Here is a 24,983-nt window from a genome sequence, read left to right as displayed (position 1 = left end):
ACTTTAAGTATTTCTGGTGAGTTTGTCAAAATTTATTTCTTTTGTTTTCTTATTTTTATATTTTTTCCTCTTTTTTGTTGTCCAAAAAAATCTGTTTTTAAAAATAAATTTATGTATTTATAAACAAGTGGATCCTCAGTGTAAGTCAGGGCAAGGCTGGAATATACAGTACAATAGCATGCAGTCATTCAACCCTTTTTTTCTTTTGAGACATAAAAGTTTGATGCACAGTTTAATTTTGTATGCACTAGCATCAAAGTAATGTCTTACATACTCTAAAATTTAAGTTATGGAACTGTATATAAGAATACTGACAGCATTTCTCTTCTGGTACTGTAATTTTTGAGCTTTAGAGCAATGGTTCTCAAAAGAGTGTTCACTGTTCCAGAAGCATCTGTATCACCTAGGAACTTGTTAAAAATGCAAAATCCTATATAGAAGCAGAACTCAGGGGTTGAATCAGTAATCTTAAATTTTAGCAATCTTGAATTTTCAGGCTACTGTGATACGTGCTAAAGTTTGAGAACCACTGCTTTCTGTGTTCTAGGTATTACCTTTGCGCTAAAGTTGTTCTCCCACAAACAGAATAATTGCTTTTCTTTTTCTTTTTTTAAACTGTGTTTTTTGGAGGATTTTTAAAAGATGTTGTTTATCCAGCTACTAAAGTTTGAGAATTACAAGTATTGTATACTGGTTACATCATATATTACCTCTATCTTTTTGTATAGGATCTCTTCCTACAAATCTATTAACCTATTAACCTCCTAGACCTCTTTAAAAGAGCTTGGACACTTGTCTGCCCCATCAAGGGTACTCTGCCTTTTCTCTGCCAGACATATAGATAGAGTATCCATTTTTTTCAGTCACCTGTTTCTCATTTAAAATTACAGAAACAAATGAGATTTAAAACTTAATAAAAAAGTAATTCCTATATCTGAGCAACTAAATTTCTTCGAATTCTGCATGCTAAATTCTTTTTTTATTGAAGTATCATTGATACACATGTTCAGATTTCACATGAACATTGTGGTTTCAACATTCACCCATATTATCAAGTCCTCACCCCCCCATTGCAGTCACTGTCTGTCAGCATAGTAAGATGCTATCGAGTCATTACTTGTCTTCTCTGTGCTGTACTACACTTCTCCGTGTACCTACCTTTATTGTGATTGCGAATTGTAGTGCCGCTTAATCCCCTTCTCCATCCTCACCCACCCTCCCCAACCCATCCCCTTTGGTAACCATTAGACCCTTCTGGGAGTCTGGGAGTCTGCTGCTATTTTGTTTCTTCATTTTTGCTTTCTTTTATACTCCACAAATGAGTAAAGTCATTTGGTACTTGTCTTTCTCCGTCTGGCTTATTTCACTGAGCATAATATCCTCTAGCTCCATCCATGTTGTTACCAAAGGTGGGATCTCCTTTTATGGCTGAAGAATACTCTGTTGTATATATGTATCACATCTTCTTTATCCATTCATCTACTAATGGATGCTTAGGTTGCTTCCGTATCTTGGCTATTGTAAATAGTGCTGTGATAAACATAGGGGTGCCTATGTCTTTTCGAATCAGGGGTCTTGTTTTCTTTGGGTAAATTCCTAAGAGTGGGATTACTGGGTAAAATGGTATTTCTGTCTTTAATTTTTTGAGGAAACTCCATATTGCTTTCCACAAGGGTTGAACTAATTTACATTCCCACCAGCAGTGTAGGAGGGATTTCTCCACATCCTCACCAGCATTTGTTGTTTCTTAGCTTCTGGATGTTGGCCATTCTAACTGGTGTGAGTTGATACCTCATTGTGGTTTTAATTTTCATTTCCCTAATGATTAGCAATGTGGAGCATCTCTTCATGTGCCTTTTGGTCATCCAGATTTCTTCTTTGGAGAAGTGTTTGTTCAGATCCTCCACCCGTTTTTTAATCAGGTAATTTGTTTTTTGGATGTTGAGGCATGTGAGTTCTTAATATATTTTGAATGTTTACCTGTTATCAGATAATTCATTTATGAATATACTTTCCCATACAGTATGATGCCTTTTTGTTCTGCTGATGGTGTCCTTTGCTTTACAGAAGCTTTATAGGTTGATGTAGTCCCACTTGTTCATTTTTTATTTTGTTTCCCTTGCTTGAGGAGATGTGTTCAGGAAAATGTTGTTCATGTTTATATTCAAGAGATTTTTGCCTATGTTTTCTTTTATGAGTTTCATGGTTTCATGACTTACATGCAGGTCTTGGTTCCATTTTGAGTTTACTTTGTGTATGGGGTTAGACAATACAGTTTCATTCTCTTACATATAGCTGTCCAGTTTTGCCAACAGCAGTTGTTGAAGAGGCTGTCTTTTCCCAATTGTATATCCATGGCTCCTTTATCGTATATTAATTGACTGTATATGTTTGGGTTTATATCTGGGTTCTCTAGTCTGTTCCATTGATCTTTGGGTCTGTACATCTGCCAGTAACAATTGTTTTCATTACTTTGGCTTTGTAGTAGAGCTTGAAGTTAGGGAGCATAATCCCCCCCAGCTTTGTTCTTCTCGGGATTGCTTTGGCTATTCGGTGTCTTTTGTGGTTCCAGATTAATTTTAGAACTATTTGTTCCAGTTCATTGAAGAATGGTGTTGGTATTTTGATAGGGATTGCATTGAATCTGTAGATGGCTTTAGGCAGGATGGCCATTTTGACAATATTAATTCTTCTTATCCATGAGCCCAGGGTGTATTTCCGTTTATTGGTGTCTCCTTTAATTTCTCTCATGAGTGTCTTGTAGTTTTCAGGGTATAGGTCTTTCACCTCTTTGGTTAGGTTTATTCCTAGGTATTTTATTCTTTTGATGCAGTTGTAAATGGAGTTGTTTTTCTGATTTCCATTCTGTTAATTCATTGTTAGTATATAGGAATGCAGCAAATTTCTGTGTATTAATTTTGTATCCTGCAACTTTGCTGTATTCAGTTATTCTAATAGTTTTTTGGTGGAGTCTTTTGGATTTTCTCTGTATAATATGTCATCCTGCATCTTAAATTCTTAACTAATTCTTCCCCCATTTATATATTTTTACAAAAGTGCTTGGTCATGTATGTTATATTAAATGCATGCCACCCACATCAAGTAAGTTATTTGTGGAGATTTTTTCAGAGGTAGAAATTTCAGTTAGAGTACTACATGTATGCAGATATTTAAACCAGCTTCCTAAACTGAGAAAGGCAACCAGAAAATTTAAATCTGAGTAACTCATGTTTTTCCTGTAGTATTATATTAAGCTTTCTACTGTTACCCTTCACTTTGCTTTCAGAAAGACTTGTTTGTAGGTAGACAGTCCCTAACTTAAAATTTTTTACTTTACTGTGATGCAGAAGTGATACATGTTCAGTAGAAAATTCATACTTCATATTTTGAATTTTGATCTTCTGGACTAGCTATATGCTGTACGGTATTATTCTCATGATGCTCTGGCAGAGCAGGCTGCAGTTCCCAGTCAGCCAGCCAGCCATGTGATCACAAGGATAAACAACCAATACTCTTGTGACCATTCTGTTTTTCACCTTCAATACAGTATTCAGTAAGTATCATGAGATACTCAATGCTTATCAAAGCATAGGCTTTGTGTCATGATTTTGCCCAACTGTAGGCTAATTTAAGAGTTCTGAGCACATTTAAGGCAGGCTAGGCTAGGTTATATTCAGTAGGTTACCTGAATCAAGTGCATTTTGGACATGGCATGTTTTCAGCTTAAAATGGGGTTATGCCACATGATGGGGTTATGCCACAGTAAAAACATAATCCTATCATAAATCATGGGAGATTTGTAGTTATAATCTGTATGTTTATTGCCTTTATATTTTTGCTTCTGTACGTTGTTTTCAATGATAAGTAGTTTTGAGAAAGGACAGAGCTAGAGACAAACTACCAGCATATGGTTTTTGAGAAAAATGGTGTTTGAAATATTGTTCTTTCTGATAACAGCAGGAGTTAAAATTTGTGGAAGCTAATCATTTAGAGTTTCAGGTGTAAGAATATTATCTTTATGCATAATAGTTTCTAAGGAGTCAGTAAGCTTTGTGTGCTAATCCTGACATCTTTTGTAAATACTTCTTATTGACACATTTGTAAAATGAGAGGATTGATCTAAATAAGGATTCTTCTAGAGCAGACTTCTTATGTACTGTCCTCCACATTAAATAATAAAATTTAACCTTTTTATCTTCTTAAAATTTACTTCAGTTTGGGGTCATGAACATCAGTTTTTGCCCTATCTTAATTCATTGATTGCCTTCTGGTGCTGCTGAAGTGTGCAAAGCAGTTTGTAGAGTGATTTTACCAATTAGCCATAACTATAGTGAACTGCCTCCCTTGATTCACTAATTTGCTGCTTTTTTTCTGTTATGTTCTGTAAGATTATCATCAAGCTTCTTTAATACTCACAGATCTACCAAGCTCCTAACACACTGTGTTCAGGTTGTAGAAATCAAAGATGACTTCATGGTTTAAGATAGGAAACCGATTGAGTACTCATAAGGTAAATTAAATTAAGCCTAAATGTCCAAATATTATGTTTTCATTTACTATATATGTATATCCCAAAAGAAGATATACTTAAAAAGGAAGTGTATCTTCAGTTTACATACCAAAGAAATCTGTAGGTTTGCATAAGCTTTGGTTCGTGGACTTCATGACATGTCATTTGCCCTCATTCAGCCTATCTTTGCTACCTGCCTGTTCTTTACTCTATTATGAACATATAAAGTATCCAGTTAATTGTTGATTTTTTTCATAGAACAGTGAGAGGCACAGCACATGAGAGACACTTGATTTTGAATGATGGGGGTTGGACTTGGAAATTTAAATTTTCTTTTAATAGAGTGAGAATTCTGACTTTAAAACATAAAGGAAACTTTGTTTTCAAAAAACGTTCCTGTCTTGCCAATGGGTTTCAGCCCCAGACAAGTTCACTACGGATTTAGTGAGACCGAAAAAATTGACAGTGGAACATTCTTGAGGTGAAAGGATTTATACCCAACTTTATTCCCAACGGTGGCAGGTCAGTGGCTAGAGTTCCGTCCACTCAGAGCGAGTCTGCACGCAGCAAGCCGGTCCCCACCTCTGGGCCTCCCTGCCCCCGCAGCTGTCTCAGTCTGTCTTCGGTGCTGCCACCACTCCAACCTGTGCTCTCCTGCAGCCATGCAGCCCAGAGCACTGGGCAGAGCTCTTCAGAGTCAGTAACAATGTATTGCCCACAGGTGCAGTGAACAAGCCAACCAGAGTCAGGTGAGAATCCTGGCCATAGTAATCTTCACTTTCTCCCCAGTTCCTTTTCCCGTTTTGGTTCTTATACCATAATATATTACTTATATGCAGTCTTATTTATGATGCATGCTGAATTAATTTCTCATAGAATAACATCATTTGGAGTCATCATTGAGAGCCTTTTGTTATATGCCTCTTGGTGGAGGAGAGAGGGATGTCTAAGTGAGAAAAACAACAGGAGTAATTTGGCTGTCTGTGTAAACATTAATTCTAGCTAACAAATTACTAAATTCCTCAAGGTAAGAAAAGTGTTACTGAAGTCAAATAATGGATTTTGAAAAATAAATAATCTGAATGTTTTGCAAATGTTTCAAAATAAAATATTTGAAGTAAGTATTGATGAACAGCATTAACTCTCTTTGAAGTTAATAAGGGTGAAACCAGTCACTTAACAGTCTCCGCAGTTGAAGATAAATCAGGTGCTCTTTAGACTCAATAAAAGAGTACTCTGATATGGTAATCCAGTAATACACTATGTAGTTATCAACATCTTTAGCACTTCTCAATCAAAAAATAGCGAGGAGGTGTTCCACTTAGTTGGTAACAGTTCTCTTTGACTGGTAATGGGAATGTATCTTCAACACACAAGTTAATCCTAACTCTCTCATCTATTGTGTTCATTAAATAATTTGTAAATTTTTAGAAAAATGTGACTTCTAAGAAGTGTAGGGTAATTAAGATAGTTTATAAAATAGCTTTTAAATGGTTATGTGATAACAGAACTTACAAACAGCATTTTCACAAGTCTCATCTGGATCTTACAGTGGTAGATGAGTAAATACTAATTTTTTAATAAGGAAACTGAGGCAAGAAAAGTGATTTGTCTGAGGTTTTGCAACTAAGTGACAGCTGGGATTGGAGAAAGATCTTTTCTTCAGTACTGCCTATATTCTAGTATTGATTGTGTTTGTGTGTGCATATATATTCCCCACCCCCCCCACCGTTTCTCAAATTCTGAAGATACTGTCAAACTACAAAATCTGGTTCAAAGTTAGGGTATGCATGACATAAGTATTCTATTATAAAATGTGTAGTATTTGACAGATAATGGACCCCCTTATATATCACTACACAAGGAAGAAAATAATGTGAAAGCATTTTGAAATAAAAATTTGAATGACCCATATTCCAAAGTTACCACACTGTTCATTTTTATGCCATCCACATGAATCACATTTCTTAATTTGTATTATTTCCTTAATTAGTTCTTAAGTGAAAATTCAAATTTAAAGGGTTTACATTGAAAAGTCTACCAACATCTAACCACTGAGTTCTTTACTCCAGAAAGTGTTAACTTTGTTGTACATCCTTGCAAAGTTACTATTACATTCAAACTTGATATTCTCCCACTTTTTAATGTAATTTGAAACATAACATACCTATGATAGACCCTATATTTTTTACTTTAATACTGTTTCAGTTATCACTGTTCAGAAACAAATGACCCTGAAACTTAGTGATTTAAAACAAAATCATTTTATTATCTCTCATTATTCTTTATCTTTGCATAAAACTAGAGCCAGGAGGTATTCCACTTGGGGATTAAGTGGGTTTAGTAGGTGGTTTTCTGATGTCATAGGTTGCATTCAGTGCAGGGGCTAGAATCATCTCAACAAATCCAACAGCTGATGCTGGCTGTGGGTTGGGCCCACAGTCAGAACAGTACATGTAACTAGAATTTCCTCATAGCATAACGGCTGGGTTCAAAAATGTGCCCCAAAAGTACCAAGTGGAAGCTGGGGATCCATTTATGACCTAGCCCCAGAAGTCACAGTATCAATTATGTTATAGTCAGAGGCTTGCGTGGACTTGAGGGAGGAGTGTCAGTGTCTAATGTAAGAAGAATGTGGTGTGGAGAATCTTGTTGCCACCATCGTGGAAAATACAGTCTTCCAGAGATCTAGTGATACCACTTTATGAAGAAGTGTCCTAATTTTTCTAGGCTGTTGGAGCATTCCATAGCATAGAACATACCAGTGTACATATCTAGTCGTTTCTGTAGTTTTTGGTTTGCATACTGGTATTTTTGACTACTAACACTGCTGCAGTGAATAATTCATAGTCATTTCTCATACATTCCAAGTATTTCTGTAGTATAAACTCCTAGAAGTTGATCACTGTGTCAAAGATTATATACATTGTAATTCTGAAAAATGTCCAGACTGCCCTTAACCAACAATGCACAGAGTGCCTATTACCGTACTTTACTAACTTGAGGTATTATCATACATGTAGATCTTTGCCATTTTTATATGTATTGATCTCTGCATTTTTTATGTACATTTTTCCCATGTTATGGGCAAGGTCAAGCATCTTTTCATATTTTAGACAGTGTTTCCTTTTTCTGTGAACTATTTATGACTTAATATTTCTATGTATATTCATTAATATTAATCATACTATTGTATTTCATTTCATTTTATTGATAAATTTCACAATATTGTACTCATGTTTATTTTAGTAACCACTTGTCTTATTACTTTCTATTCATATGTTTATTGTTAGACATTTTATGTTTGCAATTTTTGTTTGCTGTTAGATCATCATGTAATAGTGGATACTTTCTTGGAATTTTTTTTTGGTACTTAATTCTGTAAGATAAATTTCAAGATGTGGTTGGTTACTGGACCAAAAGTAATTTTATCTAATGGTGTGGGATTAAAAGGATTTCAGACTTTTCATCACATTTTTCCTCCCTTAGTGATACTTCCCATTTCTTTGGTCATTGATTGGCATGGATAGTTTTGCTCTTTCTGTGATTACAGATTTCCTCTAACTGTTACTCTGGAGACTAGAGTCTTCTCTGTCTCTTCTCCCTTCTTTAACTTGCCCTTTTCCATTCCTGTGTTGTAAAATCCTGAGATAACTAGAACTTTTAGGCTCACTTAGTGGATGGGCTTTTGCTAAGCATTAAAGAGTCACTTTTAAGGCCAGTAATGTTTTGAAGGTCTGCGGTATTTCCTTGAGATCTAGTAAGAATTAAGTTTGGGTTCTTGAACCAAATAGAGAAGGGCCATCACCAAGGAGAAAGAGGAAAGAAACTTTCTTTGCAAAATAGCCTGGACATTGTCCTTGCACGTTATATTTGATTTTTTTGTAGTTTGAAAATGATATGCTGAGGTGTTGAGTTTTCAACATTATCTTTCTTGGTATTCTGTGAGCTCCCTGGATCTGTAATTTGTTGTCTGACATCAATTTAGGGAAATTTTCAGTCATTATTGTTTCAGATACATCTTCTGATCCCTTCTCTTTCTGGTACTCCATTACAAATAGATAATATCTTTTGTAGTTGTTCCATAGCCCTTGGATATTCTGGGGGTTGTTTTTTTTTTTTTTTTTTTTTCAGTCTTTGTATTTCAGTTTTGAAGATTTCTATTGATAAATCTTCAAGGTCTGAAGATTCTTTCCTCCATCATGTTCAGTGTTGTAATAAGCCCATCAAAAGCATTCTTCATTTCTGACAGTGTTTGATTTCTGGCATTTCATTCTGGTTCTTTCTTAGGGTTTCCATCTCTCTGCTTACATCTCTCTGCTACCCATCTGTTGTTGAATATTGTCTGCTTTATCCATTAGATCTGTTAGTTAGCACATTAATACATTAATCCCAGTCTGATAATTCCAACATCCCTGCCATGTCAGCTTCTAATGCTCACTTGCTCTGTTTCGTCATACTGTTTTTTGCCCTTTAGTATGCTTTGTAATTTTTCTTGTTAACTGGATATGATGTAGTAGGTAAAAGCAACTGCTGTAAATAGGCCTTTTGTAATGTGGTGAAGAGTTGGGGGAGAGGAAGTGTTCTATAGTAATTATTATTTTAGTGATTAGGTCTTTCTTTTTGTGAGCCTGTACATCTGGACAGTGAACTTCACAAATGTTTCAGTAGTTTTTTCCCCCCTTAGATAGGGACAGAATGGCAGGAATGGGCTGGAGTTAAATATTTCCCTTCTCCTATATAGAGAAAGCTAGAGCTGGATGGCATTGAGTATTCCTTCTGTCATCAGGTCAGACTGATAATATCCCATCAGGTTAACTAATTTCTCCTGAGAGCAGACTTTGTTAAGAACAGTGTGGGTCTGGCTTATTTAAGAATGGTTCCTTTTTCCTTCACCCTGCTGGAGGCACAAGGGAATTTTTCTCTGGTATTTTCTATGAGAACTTGATTGAGTTCCTGGAGGTTTAAGTCACAAAAGCATGGTGGCCTGCTTTGACTGGCTCCCCTGGAGTTTTTTTTGTTTTGTTTTGTTTTGTTTTTGTAGATAATTATTTTTTATTGAAGGGTAGTTGACACACAGTATTACATTACATTAGTTTCAGGTGTACAACATAGTGATTCAACATTTATATACATGACAATTCTAGGTACCAGCTATCACCATACCAAGCTGTTACAATATTTGACTATATTCATTACATCCCGGTTACTTATTATTTTACCATTGAAAGTGTATACTTTTTCTTTTGTTGTTTTTTTTTTGTTTTTGTGAGGGCATCTCTCATATTTATTGATCAAATGGTTGTTAACAACAATAAAATTCTGTATAGGGGAGTCAATGCTCAATGCACAATCATTAATCCACCCCAAGCCTAATTTTCGTCAGTCTCCAATCTTCTGAGGCATAACAAACAAGTTCTTACATGGAGAACAAATTCTTACATGGTGAATAAGTTCTTACATGGTGAACAGTACAAGGGCAGCCATCACAGAAACCTTCGGTTTTGCTCATGCATTATGAACTATAAACAGTCAGTTCAAATATGAATACTCATTTGATTTTTATACTTGATTTATATGTGGATACCACATTTCTCTCTTTATTATTATTATTTTTAATAAAATGCTGAAGTGGTAGGTAGATACAAGATAAAGGTAGAAAACATAGTTTAGTGTTGTAAGAGAGCAAATGTAGATGATCAGGTGTGTGCCTGTAGACTATGTGTTAATCCAAGCTAGACAAGGGCAATAAAACATCCACATATACAGAAGATTTCTCTCAGAACAGGGGGGGTGAGGTTCTAAGCCTCACCTCTGTTGATCCCCAGTTTCTCACCTGATGGCCCCCCTGCGACTGTGCCTGTCTTAGGTTGTTCCTCCCTTGAGGAATCTTACCCATCTCTGGCTAACCAGTCATCTTCCAAGGCCATACAGGGAAATATGAAGTTGGTAAGTGAGAGAGAAGCCTTATTGTTTGAAATGGTTAGCTTTTTATTTCTTTGCATATTTATGCCCTTCCCCTGGAGTTTTAAGCTCAGACTTGTGCTCACCTGCCATCCAGCAATCGGTCAGTTAGAGTTCGGGTTTTCCTACCTGATCACTGTATCTCCAGTTTTGGGGGCAGCAGACTGCCTTGTGGCCTCACTTCTCTTAGAAATACAAGAAGAGTTTTGTTTTTTTTTTCCAGTTCAGCTTTTTACTTGTCAGGATGAAGTGGCAACTTCTAATAAGCTCCCACATGTAGAACTGAAAACCAGAAATCATCTTTTCCTTGCATATTATAAGAATTGAATATAGATAAAATGGCTTTCATAGATACATATTACTTAAAGCTATGTTTATTTCATTACTTTTTCTCTGTTGCTGTTTGTTGGGGAGCATTTGTCGGATAGTTAATAACTAATGACAGACAACCTTTCCCTTTTCTCCCATTTTCCCTTTCTTCTTTGAAAAGTGCATCTTCATTCTGCCTCATTTGGTGTACATGCTTGTTATATAAATCCATTATGGTGAGTAAAGACTATAAACAGATTATGCCCTTGGTGGGTAACCCACATGCTCTTAATCTTAGCCTTGTTCAAATGCTGGCTTTATCAGTTTTTCTAGGGTTTGAGGCACTCAAAATTACTACCCAAATTCAAACTCCTAAAATTAATTTCTAAACAGTGTGCAGTGGTGTAATATCAGAAATACTAGTATGATAGTGTTCAGCTGGTGATGTGATTACCTTATGTCCTAGAGAGTGGATTCCTTTAGGAGGGTTGGGTATCCTTTAAGAGGTAACCGTCAAGTTTTAATAGTAAAAAAAAAAAATTTTGACTTTCCTTATTCTTGAGTTATTTCTGAGAAAATTACATGAATTAATCTTTCAAAATTGATCTTTTCCCTAGACGATACTGGAGAAATAACTAGTTCTTATTCTTTACTTCATTTTGCTGACTCCATGCAGACTCTTACCTATATATCATTAATATTTTCTGAAATTGCAATTCATTTGGCAACAATTATCTCTAGATGTTCCTGAATGATTTTTGTTACAATAAAATATGTATAATATAAAATTTACCATTTTAACCATGTACAAGTTCTGTGGCACTAGGTACATTCACATTGTGCAGCTTTTAGTGCTATCCTCAGAACTTCATCTTCCCGAGCTGAAACTTTACCCATTAAACAGTAACTCCTCATTCTCCCCCTACCTCTACACAGGGCAGTTACCATTCTACTTTCTGTCTTTTTAAATCTGACTACTCTAGGAACCTCTTATAAGAGAATTTATGCAATATTTGTCCTTTTGTGAGTGACTTATTTCACTTGGCATGTCATCAGGGTGATTCCATATTATAGCATGTCAGAATTTCCTTCCTTTTTAAAGTAGAAAAACATTCCATCATATGTATATACCACGTTTTGCTTATCCTTCATTCACCCATTGTTGAACTCTTTATTCTACCTTTTGGCTGTTGTGAATAATACTGCTGTGAACATTGTTGTACAAGTAGCTGTTCAAGTCCCTGTTTCACATCTTTTTGGTATATACCCAGAAGTGGAATTGCTGAATCATATGGTAATTCTGTGTTTAATATTTTTGAAGAATCTATTCCCATTTCTATAGCAGCTGCACCATTTTATATTCCCACAATCAGTACACAAAGGTTCCAATTTTTATGCCTCGCTAACTCGTTTTCTGTTGTTTTGATAATAGCTGACCTAGTGGATGTGAAGTTGTATCTCATTGTGGTATTAATTTTCATTTTCCTAATAATTAGTAATGTTAAGCGTCTTTTCATGTGCTTCTTGGCCATTTGTATACTTTGGAGAAATTATTGAAATCCTTTGCCCATGTCTTAATTGGGTTGTTTTTTGGTTTCTTGTTGCTGAGTTGTAGGAATTCTTTATGTATTCTGGATATTAATCCCTATCAGATGCTCATGGATTTTTTAAGAATGAATCCTGTATGATTAGTATTATAGGTCATCTCTCAAGATGGATTTACTTTTGGGAATATTGCCATCTTTTTGTATATTGACACAGTAATTTTTTTTTTACCTTGTTGCCAAGCTTTTGGAGTATTGGGGGAGGGGGAGGTTAGTCACTGTGCTTTCCTCCCCACCCTAATTTATTTTTATCCCCTCTCTCTTATTTGCATTAATTGAAATGTAACTCTTACCTGAATACATGGTTGTTTTTGCTGCCATAATCTACTGGGATTATGTGTACACACATATGCAACCTATAAACAACCCTTCTACACACATACAATTTTAATAGGAAATAAAAATGGTCTCAGTTTTTGTTTTGCCTGTTGTCAACTCTAGACCACTGTGTACAGTTTTGTCATCTGAAGGCATTGCTCATCTGTCTGAAAAAGTCCATTATATTAGGTTATTGCTGTTGACTCATTTTTTCCAGCAAGCCAATTTCTGCCTTCACTGATAACTTTGGTACCTGGTTCTTGATGCAACTTAGTCAATTACAGCCATCCTTCTCTGTGATTGGCTATTCATCTTGAAGTTTGATCTAAATCCCTTGTACTCACTCATTGAATTCCTTGCTTCACTGAAAAACCTTTGTTTCCCCCACAAATCACTTCTCAACAGTCTGTAACTAGGATATGATCACAAGCCCCTGATCTACTTCTGAAATCTTGAACAAGACCTTTCCCCTCTCTAGCAACTGTATCCTTACCTTTCAGTTTTAACAGGACTTCAATCCACTACTTCTGAAAAGTTTTATTTAAGGGAAAATGTTCAGTCATTATCCTACTGTGGGGACACCACTGTTACTTTTGTCTCTTCTCTTTTATGCTTTTCTACTCACTGTTTTTATGTAGGTAGACCATATCCTTACCAGGAATTTATTTTTTTTTACTTTTTGGCTTTTAAATACGTCATTTAATAATCTTTTTAAAATTAAATTGCTGCCAAACACCAACTTTACCAGTGCCTTTTCATTTATACATTTGGGTTGTTTTCTAATTGTATGTACAAGAATTCTTTGAGCATGAAGATTTGTTCTCACTATTCTGCCCCCCATACTGTCTTTTGAAGATTCCATGAGCTATTAGGTCAAAAAGTATCAGCATTTTGGTGGCTTTGCCCCATGTTAACAAAATTGTTTCCAAAAAAGTTACACAAAATCACAGGCAGAGAGTGAGTTTTTGCCACACTCTGTATTTTTATTTTTTCATTTTGCTAAGTGAGAAGATAAAATTTAATTTTTTCTGCTGTGAAGATTTTATTGCTAGTGATGTTGACTTTTTTCCTGTTACATTTCTTCTCTGAATTTACTTTACACATTTATTCTTCAGGCTTTAGGAGTTTTTCTTAAGATTCCTACATATTAAAAAATAATCTCAACATCCACTGTAGAAATTTCCCTCTCTGTGTTCACCCCTGTGTTTGGGGTGTATGATAAATGTTTTGCAAACTTGAAATCTCAAATTTTTATGTATTCAAGCCTAACAGTCAAATTACATAAGATTTTTGGTCCATTCTAATAATGTAAGTCTTTCCTATCAGATTTGATAAATAAGTTGAGTGTTGGGATGGTATTGGTTCCTTGGTTTTTCTCTTTTTTGCCTTGTTTAATTCATGTTGAATCATTTTAGTTCTTAGTGTAAACTTTTTTTTTTTGAGTTGTTAACCATTGGTTAATGCTATTGATTTGGATATTCTTTCCCTTTCCTGGTGTATTGCAGTGTCTCATCCTTGCTTATTATTTATTAAGGCCTTCTACATTTTTGGTGTTTGCAAATTTAACATTTCCAATTTAGCTGTTCTCAGCTGACCCCAAGGTCTGTGATTCAGTAATTTGTATTTTTGCGGAGAATGAAACTGTTCCTTGCTGCCAGACTTGCAAATAGGAACCGAACAGATCATGTAGCTCAAAGAGCGAGCCTATTAGACAGGCCAGCACCCGCATCTCAACGCAGCTTTGTTTTTCTCTGCTTGTCATCGCGTACACAGTAACTCTCGAAGTGATAAAAGCTGTTTCTTTGTGAAATATGGGCCCGAAAAGAAAACCAACTGCTAGTGCTGGTGATGGAAGTGAAGAGAAAATGAAGAGGTCTTAAGAAAGTGATGGTTCTTAGCCAGAAAATAGACGTTTTGGATAAATTAAAGTGGTTTTGCAGATTCAGGTAAGTTTGTGGTTGGATAATGTTGCTACAGTATTGATGTAGTAGTTTATATTTTGAGTGCCAAAATTATTTTTATAACTTTATAAAATGACTAGTAACGTACTTTTTAGAAGCACTAAGAATTTACAGATGTCAGCTATACTTCATTTAATTTTAGAGGGGAAATTAAATGCTTAAGTGTTTGAAAACTTAAGAACTTAGGGGAATCATGTTGTTCCTGCAGTACATAATGTTTACAATAAAGCTGAAATTATCCTGTTCCCATAATATATCTGTCCTTGTGTCACTGCAGCACTTTTAATTGTTTTGTGTTTTTGTTGTACCCCAAAACCCATTCCCCTGGCCTCTATTATTGGCCATTTCTCCTCCCCCAAAATTATTCTGTTTATCATCCCACATAAAACAACAATATGGTGTTTTCAAATTAAAAAGATCTTGATGGTATTTTGTTTGAGACTGTGTTTGAAATATTTATATTTTCCCTTTGGGGAACTGTCTATTCAGATGTTACCTAAAACAGCCCCAAAAGAGTTCCACATATTTTTAATGAACTTTTAGCAAATATTTTGAATATTTATATGCAGTGGGATTTATATTAGATCTTGGATAAGGAGAACACTATAGCTATAGTAATTTCTCAGGGAACTCAGTCTAAGAGAATCGAAAGATAATATGAACCCATGATAAAAAGTGTGAGGTGTGTTATTATACAAGGAACTCTGGAAGCACAGAGGTAGGACAAGCTATTAAATAGGGTGTGATTAATAATGGTTTCTAAGAGGAGTTGAAGAGTGAACTATCTTGTTCTTTGTTAATATGATTGGGATCCATTCTTCTCCCAGTTTAACATTGAAGACCTGGTTATTGCCAGGGTATTGTAAGGCTGTTGATGTGTTCCAGCCAATCTAAAGAACTCATTATCTTCTTTATTTGAACTGCTGCCTCTGGATTTTCGTGTCAGTCTTGCCTCTTACAAATAATGTCTCTTTTCAATAATTTAATGCTTTTATAATTACAAGGATATCTGAAATGATATTAAATAATGGTTATAGTCAACATTCTTGTTTGGTTTGTAGATTTAAAGAGACTGCCTAAGAGCAAAAAATAAATTGCTATTTATTAACCTAAATGCTGATTTCAGGCTTAAAGGTAGAATGGACAACTTAAAATTCTAAGGAAAAATCCTGCATGCATATTAGGAAAGAATATAGACTCAAATGCCCTTTTGTAATTTATTTTAAAAATAAATGATTTTTCTTTTTTAGTCTACTGGTGTAATAGCTTTGCATTTCTGGTAAAACTCTACTTGGCCATGGACTGTTCTTTTAGTGTGTTTGTTGGACTTCATCTGTATTTCATTTGTCATTTCCGTACTTCATTTATAAAAAATATTGGTGGCCCTTTTGTGATATCTTTAACTGGTTTGAGAATCATATTAAATTTCTCTTAAAGTCAGCATGACTAATAGTTACTTTCCTGAGCCTAGAGTTGATTTTACGAAGTGTAAATAAGTATTTTTTTTTTCAGTGTACTTTGGTCATAGAGAAAACAGTCTGAGTGCAAATTCTGAAATTTTTTTCAAGTTGCATCAAACTGTACTTGAGAAAAGGCTTATATTTTGTGATCCATTCTTTACCTTTTTCCCTTTTACTGAAAAATAAATATTGTCAAAGAGGCTTAATTTTAAGTATTAAAAATGTTTGAGTCTACAGGAAAGCCTTTCCTGACAGTGAAAAGGTGACATAGTGCTGTCTCAGTGTCCTTTGTCATAAATACAGGATTTTAGAAAATGGATATTTCTGTTAGTTTTGTATAGTAAAAGAAGTTTGATGAATTCATATTTGAAGTATGACTAGCCATCTGGGAATTCACATAACAGTTAATTAGAATCTAGTTCTAGACATTTCCAATTATGATGTTTGCAGAATTGAGATTATAGTTGCTGGTACTGAAACAAGAAACCAGTTGCTCTAATAAAAATTGGATGAAAAATAAATTTATCTGCTATAAAAAAGATAGAATATCTAATTAGACTTGGCATATTCTCCACATTTTATATTAACTAGTGAATCTCTTAAGGAAAATTGACATCGCTAGAAAAACTGCTGCCATTTACAGAAATGGATCATAATTCTCTTGTATGGTAGGACAGAATTTTAGAAAACTTTACAACTGAATTCCATGCCAATTGGGAGGAGTTTAATACCACACCTTTAGCTGAAAGGAAAAGGGAGGAGCATACTGACTTCCTGTTAACTAACGAACAGCAGGATCTTACCTTCCAAAGTTAATGAAGGAAAGGAACTCAAGGGTGTAGTTGTGTTGGCCAGCATGCTGCTAAAAATGGCCGTGTGTAAGTTTTGTTCATAAGTATCTTAAATGCAGGTGGCCACACACAGAAACTTACTCTAACAGTTGATGTTTTAAAGGTTAATAAACATGATTACAACCTATATTTTATAAGATGATTTCTTACTTTTCACTGCTACCCATTATGGTGTCTTTCCTGATACTTATTCTGAGGGCCAAGAGAATTATAACAGACATTTTACTTCATATTGTTCTTATGAAGTAATTCAGAAAGTAAGTGATACAGTAGTTCTTTGCAAGATTTGACAGCAGTCTCTCAATTTTAAAAGTAAAATAACATTGTAAGGTGGTATTTTCTTGTTACACTTAAAATCTCTGAAGAACAGATGAAAACACAAATCCAAAAAGGCCTTATGGCAAGGAATGAAGAGCTAGGAGTTAATATTGAATCTATAGCAAGTTAAGTCGAGGTTGAGTGATAATGATTACAAAAATTAAAGTGCTATAATGTGTTGAAGATAAAATGCAACCAAAAAATACTAATTTGGTGGTAATGGACTGGGACTAAATTCCCAGAGTATGCCAATACACCTAGGAGACTGGAGCAGCGGGGGTGTGGTTAGCAATGTAGATGGTAGCGTTACAGGTATGTTGATGCCCACCCAGCATTTTTCAAGAATATACATATGCTTCTTTTAATTTAATTTTAAAATTTACAGTTTGTAAAACAATTTAAGAAATTTAGCTTAATATTACAGTAAGCTTTTCAAGAATGTAGAAAAAAACTAAATCTGATTTTACTATGAAGATCTTGATATAAGCATATATATCTGTCTAGCTTTGAGATACAGGTCTTGAAAGTATTAAAGCTACTATTAAGCCAATATATCGGGTTTCCAGATGTTTTTTATATTATGAAAATGTTAGGGGGAAAATAATAAACTTACTACAGACATTTTCTTCTTTCAGCTGCTTTTCTAACCCAAACTGTGTGTCTTGATGACACAACAGTAAAATTTGAGATTTGGGATACAGCTGGTCAAGAACGATACCATAGCCTAGCCCCAATGTACTACAGAGGAGCACAAGCGGCCATAGTTGTATATGATATCACAAATGAGGTAAGTAGATGTGCATGTTACAGTGAAACTACTTAGAATATCCCAGTTTTGGCATTCAGAATTTTGATTAGTGAAAATAATTGTTTAAATCTTTTTTGATAACCAAGCAAGATGTTTCTGCCAAAATTATGAGTTAGAAAAGCTGATTTAAAAAAGATGAGAGTGTCTCAAATAATATAGTAGCCCTAAGAATTATTTCCAAGAGTTACACTGGACAGTCTTTAAAGCCTTGTTTCACAAAGATGCTGCCTAACCATTTTTTCAGCCTGTGCCAAATAGCTGTTTCTTTGTTTCCCAGGAATCTTTTGCCAGAGCCAAAAATTGGGTTAAAGAACTTCAGAGGCAAGCCAGTCCTAACATTGTAATAGCTTTATCAGGAAACAAGGCTGACCTTGCAAATAAAAGAGCTGTTGATTTCCAGGTATGTTTGAAGGCACATATTTACTGTATGATTCCTTCTGTATCCATACTTGAATTATAGTTTAAACTTTAAAGCCATTCAAATACTAGAAAACACAGATTTTTTACACAAATGTGGTAATAGTATATGTAATGCTTCTCATGATAAACCTGAATTTTCAAACCCCTTTATATAATGGTAATACATATGTTGATAACAAAGATTTTACTGACCTAAACAAAAGAAGTAACTGTTCACAAATAGAGCAGAAATCATAAAGCAAGAGGTGATTGCCTCCTATCCTAATCCCTCCATCCCTATACATACTTTAGTATCCTTCCTAACCTTTCTCTATTTATCTCCTGTATATATAGTATATATAGTAACAGACATTTATGTACCCACATAAACACATACATGTAGACTCATGTTTTTAAAAGGGCCTTCAGATATAAAGGCTCAAAAAAATCTAGTTTGTATGTTATTTAATATTCAACACATTTAAGGTGTTCCCTACTGCAAAATAGAGGAAATACAGTCATCTAAAACAAAGCAGTGTCTCTTTGCTTTTAAAGACATTTTCTAACTTGCCCTGTTCTTTGACTCTCAGCTTTTTACCCTCTAAAGGAGTTTGGTTGTGGCCATTATATATATAATATCAGTGATGGGATGACATTCTTTTTTGATGATGGCCATAGGTTAGGTAGAGTTCATGCACCTAGAGAAAATAAACTAGCGCTTCTTGCACCATTCAGTAGTAAACTGATCATGTTGCACATGTGGTTTCCTTTAATTCCAGTGACAGCCATGTGGTATCATATCATCTAGTACTCTTTCTAAGGTAGTTACCTCCCCAAAATAAAGTGGTAAATAGAGCATTTAAATTGTAGTCAAAACTGGCCCTGTCACATAACAATTCAAAGGAAACTCAGTTTTTTCCTTTGTCAGTGGAAAAGGTAATTGGTTGCTCTTCACAGCAGTTGTGAGGCTCAAAGGCAATAATACATGTAAACTGTAAGGCCTGACAAAAATGTAAAGTAGTAATAATAATTTTCAAAGGAGTGAGTCATGACGTGCTCAGAATTTAAATGTTGCTTGTAGAGGTCATTCAGAAATAAATATGAGAATGCCTCTTTGTGGTTAAAGCCAGTCTTAGATATTTGGTTTCCCTTTGTTTTCATTGCAAATAATGAGCGTAAGTAAAATTTGTCATAGAGACCAGGGAGTTTTATATTTAGAACAGGATAATTTCCCCCACCCTGGAACTTATCCTTTGAAAGTAGATTTAATGTGAGACCAGATGAATCAGGATGAGATAGTGCAAGAAGTTAAGGCAAAAACAAATTTATAAATGTATCCTAACCAACGCTGTTACCTCTGTTTTAACTTTGGTAATAATTGCTTATTATGCAGTTGTTGGTTACAGGTAATCTAGTTAGTAGTAGAATAAGGAAGCCTCTTTTTTCCCTATAACAAAAATAAGGCAGGGTGTAGTATGTGCAAGGGATATATCATTTTGTTGTTCTATCAACAGGAAGCACAGTCCTATGCAGATGACAACAGTTTATTATTCATGGAGACATCAGCTAAGACGTCAATGAATGTAAATGAAATATTCATGGCAATAGGTAAGGTTAACTTTTTTACAAACAGTAAGTATAGCCAAAACAAGTTATACTGGGTGGGGCATATTTGGTTTCACTGATTTCAAAAATTTTTGGATTTTCTTTTTAATAAATAAGTTTCTATTCTTTGTCCCTTCCACCAAGCAATACTTTGTTATATGTTGTTAAATTTGAAAGATTATTACCTATTAGGTCATAATATTTTCAGCTTAGTTAAGTTTCTTCTGGATGAGTTCAAAGCCTGGACATTGAGCTGATAGTTCAAGCAGATTGATTTTCTTAAGATTTCACCAAGAAATTTGGACAAATACATGTTTTTCTATTAGATTGTGCTTTTTATATAAAAGGCAGATACACTCAGCAGTATTTATCAGCGCAATATGTAGGCATAGTGAGATTTCTTTCTCACTGATCAGTGTTTCCATCTTCCTTGCTCTGAACAGAGCACTATTTTTGTCTCTTACAAGTTTTTTTTAAATTGTTGACTATTGACAAATGTAAGAAAAGTATATGGTATATAAGTATACAAGTTGACAGATTATTTTAATGCAGATACTGTAATGGAGAAATTATCCATTTCAAAGCACTGAGGTACAGAGAGAGAGCACTCAGGGCAGGTGAAACAGGCCATGCCGTACCATATCCCAGCGGCCGGCTGGCTTGTGCGGCTTCGGGGACCTTTACTTGGTGATGACTGTGTTCCAGTGTCACTGATTATAGCGAGTGAAGTTGGAGTAATAAGAAAGTTTCCCGTTTTCTGTACCCAAAACAAAAGTCTCTCTTTACCCTAAACTCCCAGTCTTTTTAAGGTATAGATTCTGTGGGAAGGGTCTGCTTTGATGGCTCTCACAGTTTACTGCCTCTAATCCATTCACGTGCTAAGCACCCACCTCTCTCCATAACATCTCTTATTACACTGGAATGGCTGCATTCCTATCCCCGAATAAGAGTATTCTTTCATAGTGGAAGTCATACAAATTAACAGCTGATTTAGAGGCCAAAAAGAACTTGGTAAAAGCTGCAAGTACTGTCAGAATATCTGTCACTAGGTGAGAGTATCTAGTGATGGCTTATTTAAGAAAAAACTTGCCTGTTTGTTGTATAATACATTTTCCTGAGAAACTCAAGTGTGCAGTTTATTAGGGAAGCACTAGCACAGTTGTGAAGGATTATGCAACAACTTACTCTTTTTATAAGTGGAACAGATTACACCCAGGTCTACATTGGAAAAATTAATAACAGGAAATAAGAACATAATAGTTCCCTTAAAACAGGCTGAACTTTAAACCTTTCTAATGCTGTAAAGACTGCACCAGATGGGCTTTATTTAATTTGTACCTTTTATTTAGATGTGCTGATAAGGTCATTTTTCCAGTCAGAAAGTAGCCTATATATTGCAGCTTTCAGTTATTTTTTGAAATCAGAATGTTTCTTTTCTTGAAAGGGATCCCAAATATAAATTGAATTGTGGCCTTTCATTTCTTTTACCAGACTAGCAACTTAAATAAATCACACAATGCACTCATTTTTTTTTTTTACTTTTGATGACTTCCCAAAGAGAACAGAGTAGTACATTCATAACCTGCTTTTAGTTTTAAAGGTTTTGAGTGGCTTCTTTACTGCACATCTTTATTAACTTGATGCAGAATTTTTACCTTCCCACAATCCTAATCAATTCAGGAACAAATCGGTAAGCTGCAGTTATCCATGTACAAAATAGTACCAGCTTCACATTGGTAACACAATGAGAGACAGGAGCATACTTCTTTTGACACCCTTAAAATGTGTTTTTAGTATATGTTTACACAGTAAAAATTAACCAATAGAAGCTAAAAGTTCTACATTCCAGTTTTATTTCCTTCAGCCTCCTAATTTCATTCAGTGTCCTTACAGAAAGCCCTCTAGAGGTATGCTTAGAGGGAGAAATGAACCTGCATTGGTATTAATTATAAAGTTTACAATACTAGCCCACTCTTTGTTCCTACAGGGCTTTGCTTGTAAATTCATTTGACTTGATATTTACCATTTTATTACCATTTAAACTACCATCCCTAGAGTCATTCCTAGAGAGGTGGATTGACGTGAAGGCTTTTCCCTAATTTCAGTTCTCCTGCCTCCCAGATCCATTGCCCAGCCCAGCATCTAGGATTCTAAAGATGATTAGTGCTTATGCAAAATATTACATCAAATAAAGGACAGAAGATCCCAAACACAGGCGTTCAGATTTTGAAGTAGAGCATGTTCAACTTTAGTGTAACTTGAGCTAACACCAAGGTAAAGCTGGAATCTAACCTTAATAGTCTTAGTCCCAAGGTTAATAGAGACCAGTGTGTCCAGCCACTCTCAAAGTCAGTACTCACAGAGGTTTTTACTATTTAATGAATACAGCACATCAAGGATCTTTGGGATCCAAGCCAGCTACATCTAAAAGGTAAAATTTTTGATCAGTTGGGAGCCAAGCTCCAAAGACCATCCATTAGCTGTGCAGAACTTAACAGAGCTAAAGGTGTAACTGTTGGTTGGGGAGCTTCACCCAAATGTGGCAAGCCATGGCCGTGTGTCCCAAAAATCGGGAAACCGTTTTTTGAGGTAGAGCTTTCAGGATCAAGCCCGCTTATATTAGGGGAGAGCTACTGGTGAATCTGATTAGACTTCTTACCAGCCATTGGAGAGGATAATGATAGATGTTGGAAGGGTAAAGTCTGTGTATGCCAGAAAGAAAATAGGAGGTGTGATTTATCATGATTTGGGGTAAAAATTAGGTTGTACAGTAGATAACTACTTCTGTTAGGATGATGGTGATGGTATTTGTTTCTATCATCTTGTTCCAAAAAGTGTGGCAGTCCAGGGAATATTGATATGCGTGAGCTGCCACTTTATAAACATATTGGCTGGCCATAATCTTTATTAACTTGGATTTCCTCTAACGGAATATTAATGATTATGAAATAAAGTAACTTTTTGGTATTATTAAGCAGATAGATTTAAAGAATTAAATATAGCTCTAGTCAAGTTAAGTTTTAAATGTGTCTGTACCTGCTTCCTGTTTTACACTTCCCACAATCAACTAAACTCCCTGAACACAATGACCAATATTTTGGTATTTAATAGATACTCAATAAACATTTGAAAAGAGTGAGCATGGTTACATGATGCTTTGGGATAACTTAACTGGAGAGAAAGATAAAAGCAATTCACATGCTAATATGAATATTCTAATTGTGTTTATTTTAATAACATCTCTTAGCTAAAAAGTTGCCCAAGAATGAACCCCAGAATCAAGGAGCAAATTCTGCCAGAGGAAGAGGAGTAGACCTTACTGAGCCCACACAGCCCACCAGGAGTCAGTGTTGTAGTAACTAAACCTCCGGTTTGAACTTGCTGGAATATTCTTCTGCTTCATAAATGTTAATAACAGTGGAATTGGAGCATTTAACCAGCCCAGTATGACTTCCAAAAAGAAGAGACTTACAATAGAATCAAGTTTCTAATACAGAATTATTTTAAGTGTTTTGAACTTAATTTTTAATAACATGCATGTGACCCTCTGACTAATGTTTCAGCAGTAGAAGGGGGAGTGAGAGCTGTGTGTTTGTTTCCTTTTTTCCTTGGAAAGTTAGGGGAATCATTTCTTTTCACCAGGAACATAGTCAAGTGACTGACTGAACCCACAGCTAACCAGCCAGTTCTATGAAAAAGATTTGAAACTTACTAATTTGGGCTTTTCAAAAACACTGCTTTTTTTTTTAGAAGAAGGGTCTAAAGATATTTATGCTTAGCTACAATATTCAGGCAACTGGCAATTTCTCTTAATAGCCATATTTAAAGCGTACATTCCACATTTTAACAGATTAGCCACAAGAAAACAGTCCCATATCTTCAGGGGGAAGGAAATGAACATTAGTGGCATCTAAATTATAGCCAGTTCTGTTATTTTTTAAATGGGGTAAAAAAATCAGTGTAACCCCATCTGTTTTAGGACTATGAAAACCAATAAATGCATAGTAAGGATCGTATTCCCTTGAAACATGTGAGCTCTTCAACAAAAATGAAACAAACCAGGGATCTGTGATTTCTGTTTAATCACTGCTGGCCATTACATAGGTTTTGTTCATGGGCAGGGAGGGGCTTTTGTTCCCTTTGGACATAATATAGTCAGTGCACTAACAATTATGTACATTCAGACTTGATTATTTTAAATTCTATCATCAACTGTACTGTAAATAGGGTACTGCAATATAGTCTCCATATATGTTTATTACTTTCCATAATATTTAAGAGTTGCTTAAAAGTATACAAAATGTACAGTTACTAAGACAGCTAATTTTTTTCCTTCTTCCCCCTTTGAAAGGAAGGGGCTTCAGTTGTTCTTACGTGGCTAGAACCTAATAAACAACGTACCAGTAATTTGTAACCTAAGTATTGCAGTATGTTAGTAACAACCTCGCAGCCTTGTTTTAACAGGTTATTTTATTTTGATCAGTTCAGTATATTGCACTAATTGTTTTAGGAATTTTCATTATATGAAATCTACCATGTGGCAGAGATGATTTAATCTATTTAAGTGTTGAACTGCTAGCAGAACTTGTACATTTACAGTGATTCAGAATTAGTAAGGAAAACAGTTCACCAGTGTTTAGTTTTATATTGAGGTGCTCAGGTTGGAATAAAGTGGTATAAAAAGCAAGTACTGGTTTCGCTTTCTTTTTTGGCATGAAACAATGAACATCTATAAATAATAGTATGTAACCTAAAATCTCTAATATCTTCTTTACTACATTCCTAAAAATAGTTTGTGTGGTACTGATGCATTTTCCTAATATCTTTAAATAAAGGCTTTACATTTTTTGTATTCTTGATAATTGGAACTTCACCT

General features: G+C 35.0%; 1 protein-coding gene across 1 annotated transcript in view; it reads left to right on the top strand.

Annotated features, from left to right (window-relative positions):
• Positions 1-24,794, top strand: part of RAB5A (RAB5A, member RAS oncogene family) — a 31,235-nt gene extending 6,441 nt beyond the window's left edge. Inside the window, exons 3-6 of the mRNA XM_036898212.2 lie at positions 17,931-18,082; positions 18,381-18,503; positions 20,017-20,110; positions 23,355-24,794. Coding sequence (XP_036754107.1) covers positions 17,931-18,082; positions 18,381-18,503; positions 20,017-20,110; positions 23,355-23,470 — 485 coding nt within the window. The 3' untranslated portion in view covers positions 23,471-24,794. The remainder of the gene's footprint in view (positions 1-17,930; positions 18,083-18,380; positions 18,504-20,016; positions 20,111-23,354) is intronic.
• Positions 24,795-24,983: the final 189 nt, after the last annotated feature.

The sequence above is a fragment of the Manis pentadactyla genome, chromosome 14, assembly GCF_030020395.1.
Source record: "Manis pentadactyla isolate mManPen7 chromosome 14, mManPen7.hap1, whole genome shotgun sequence".
In the NCBI taxonomy this organism is placed as follows: Eukaryota; Metazoa; Chordata; class Mammalia; order Pholidota; family Manidae; genus Manis; species Manis pentadactyla.
The sequence above is the reverse complement of the archived record's forward strand: the minus strand, read 5'-3'. Positions and strand labels throughout refer to the sequence as shown.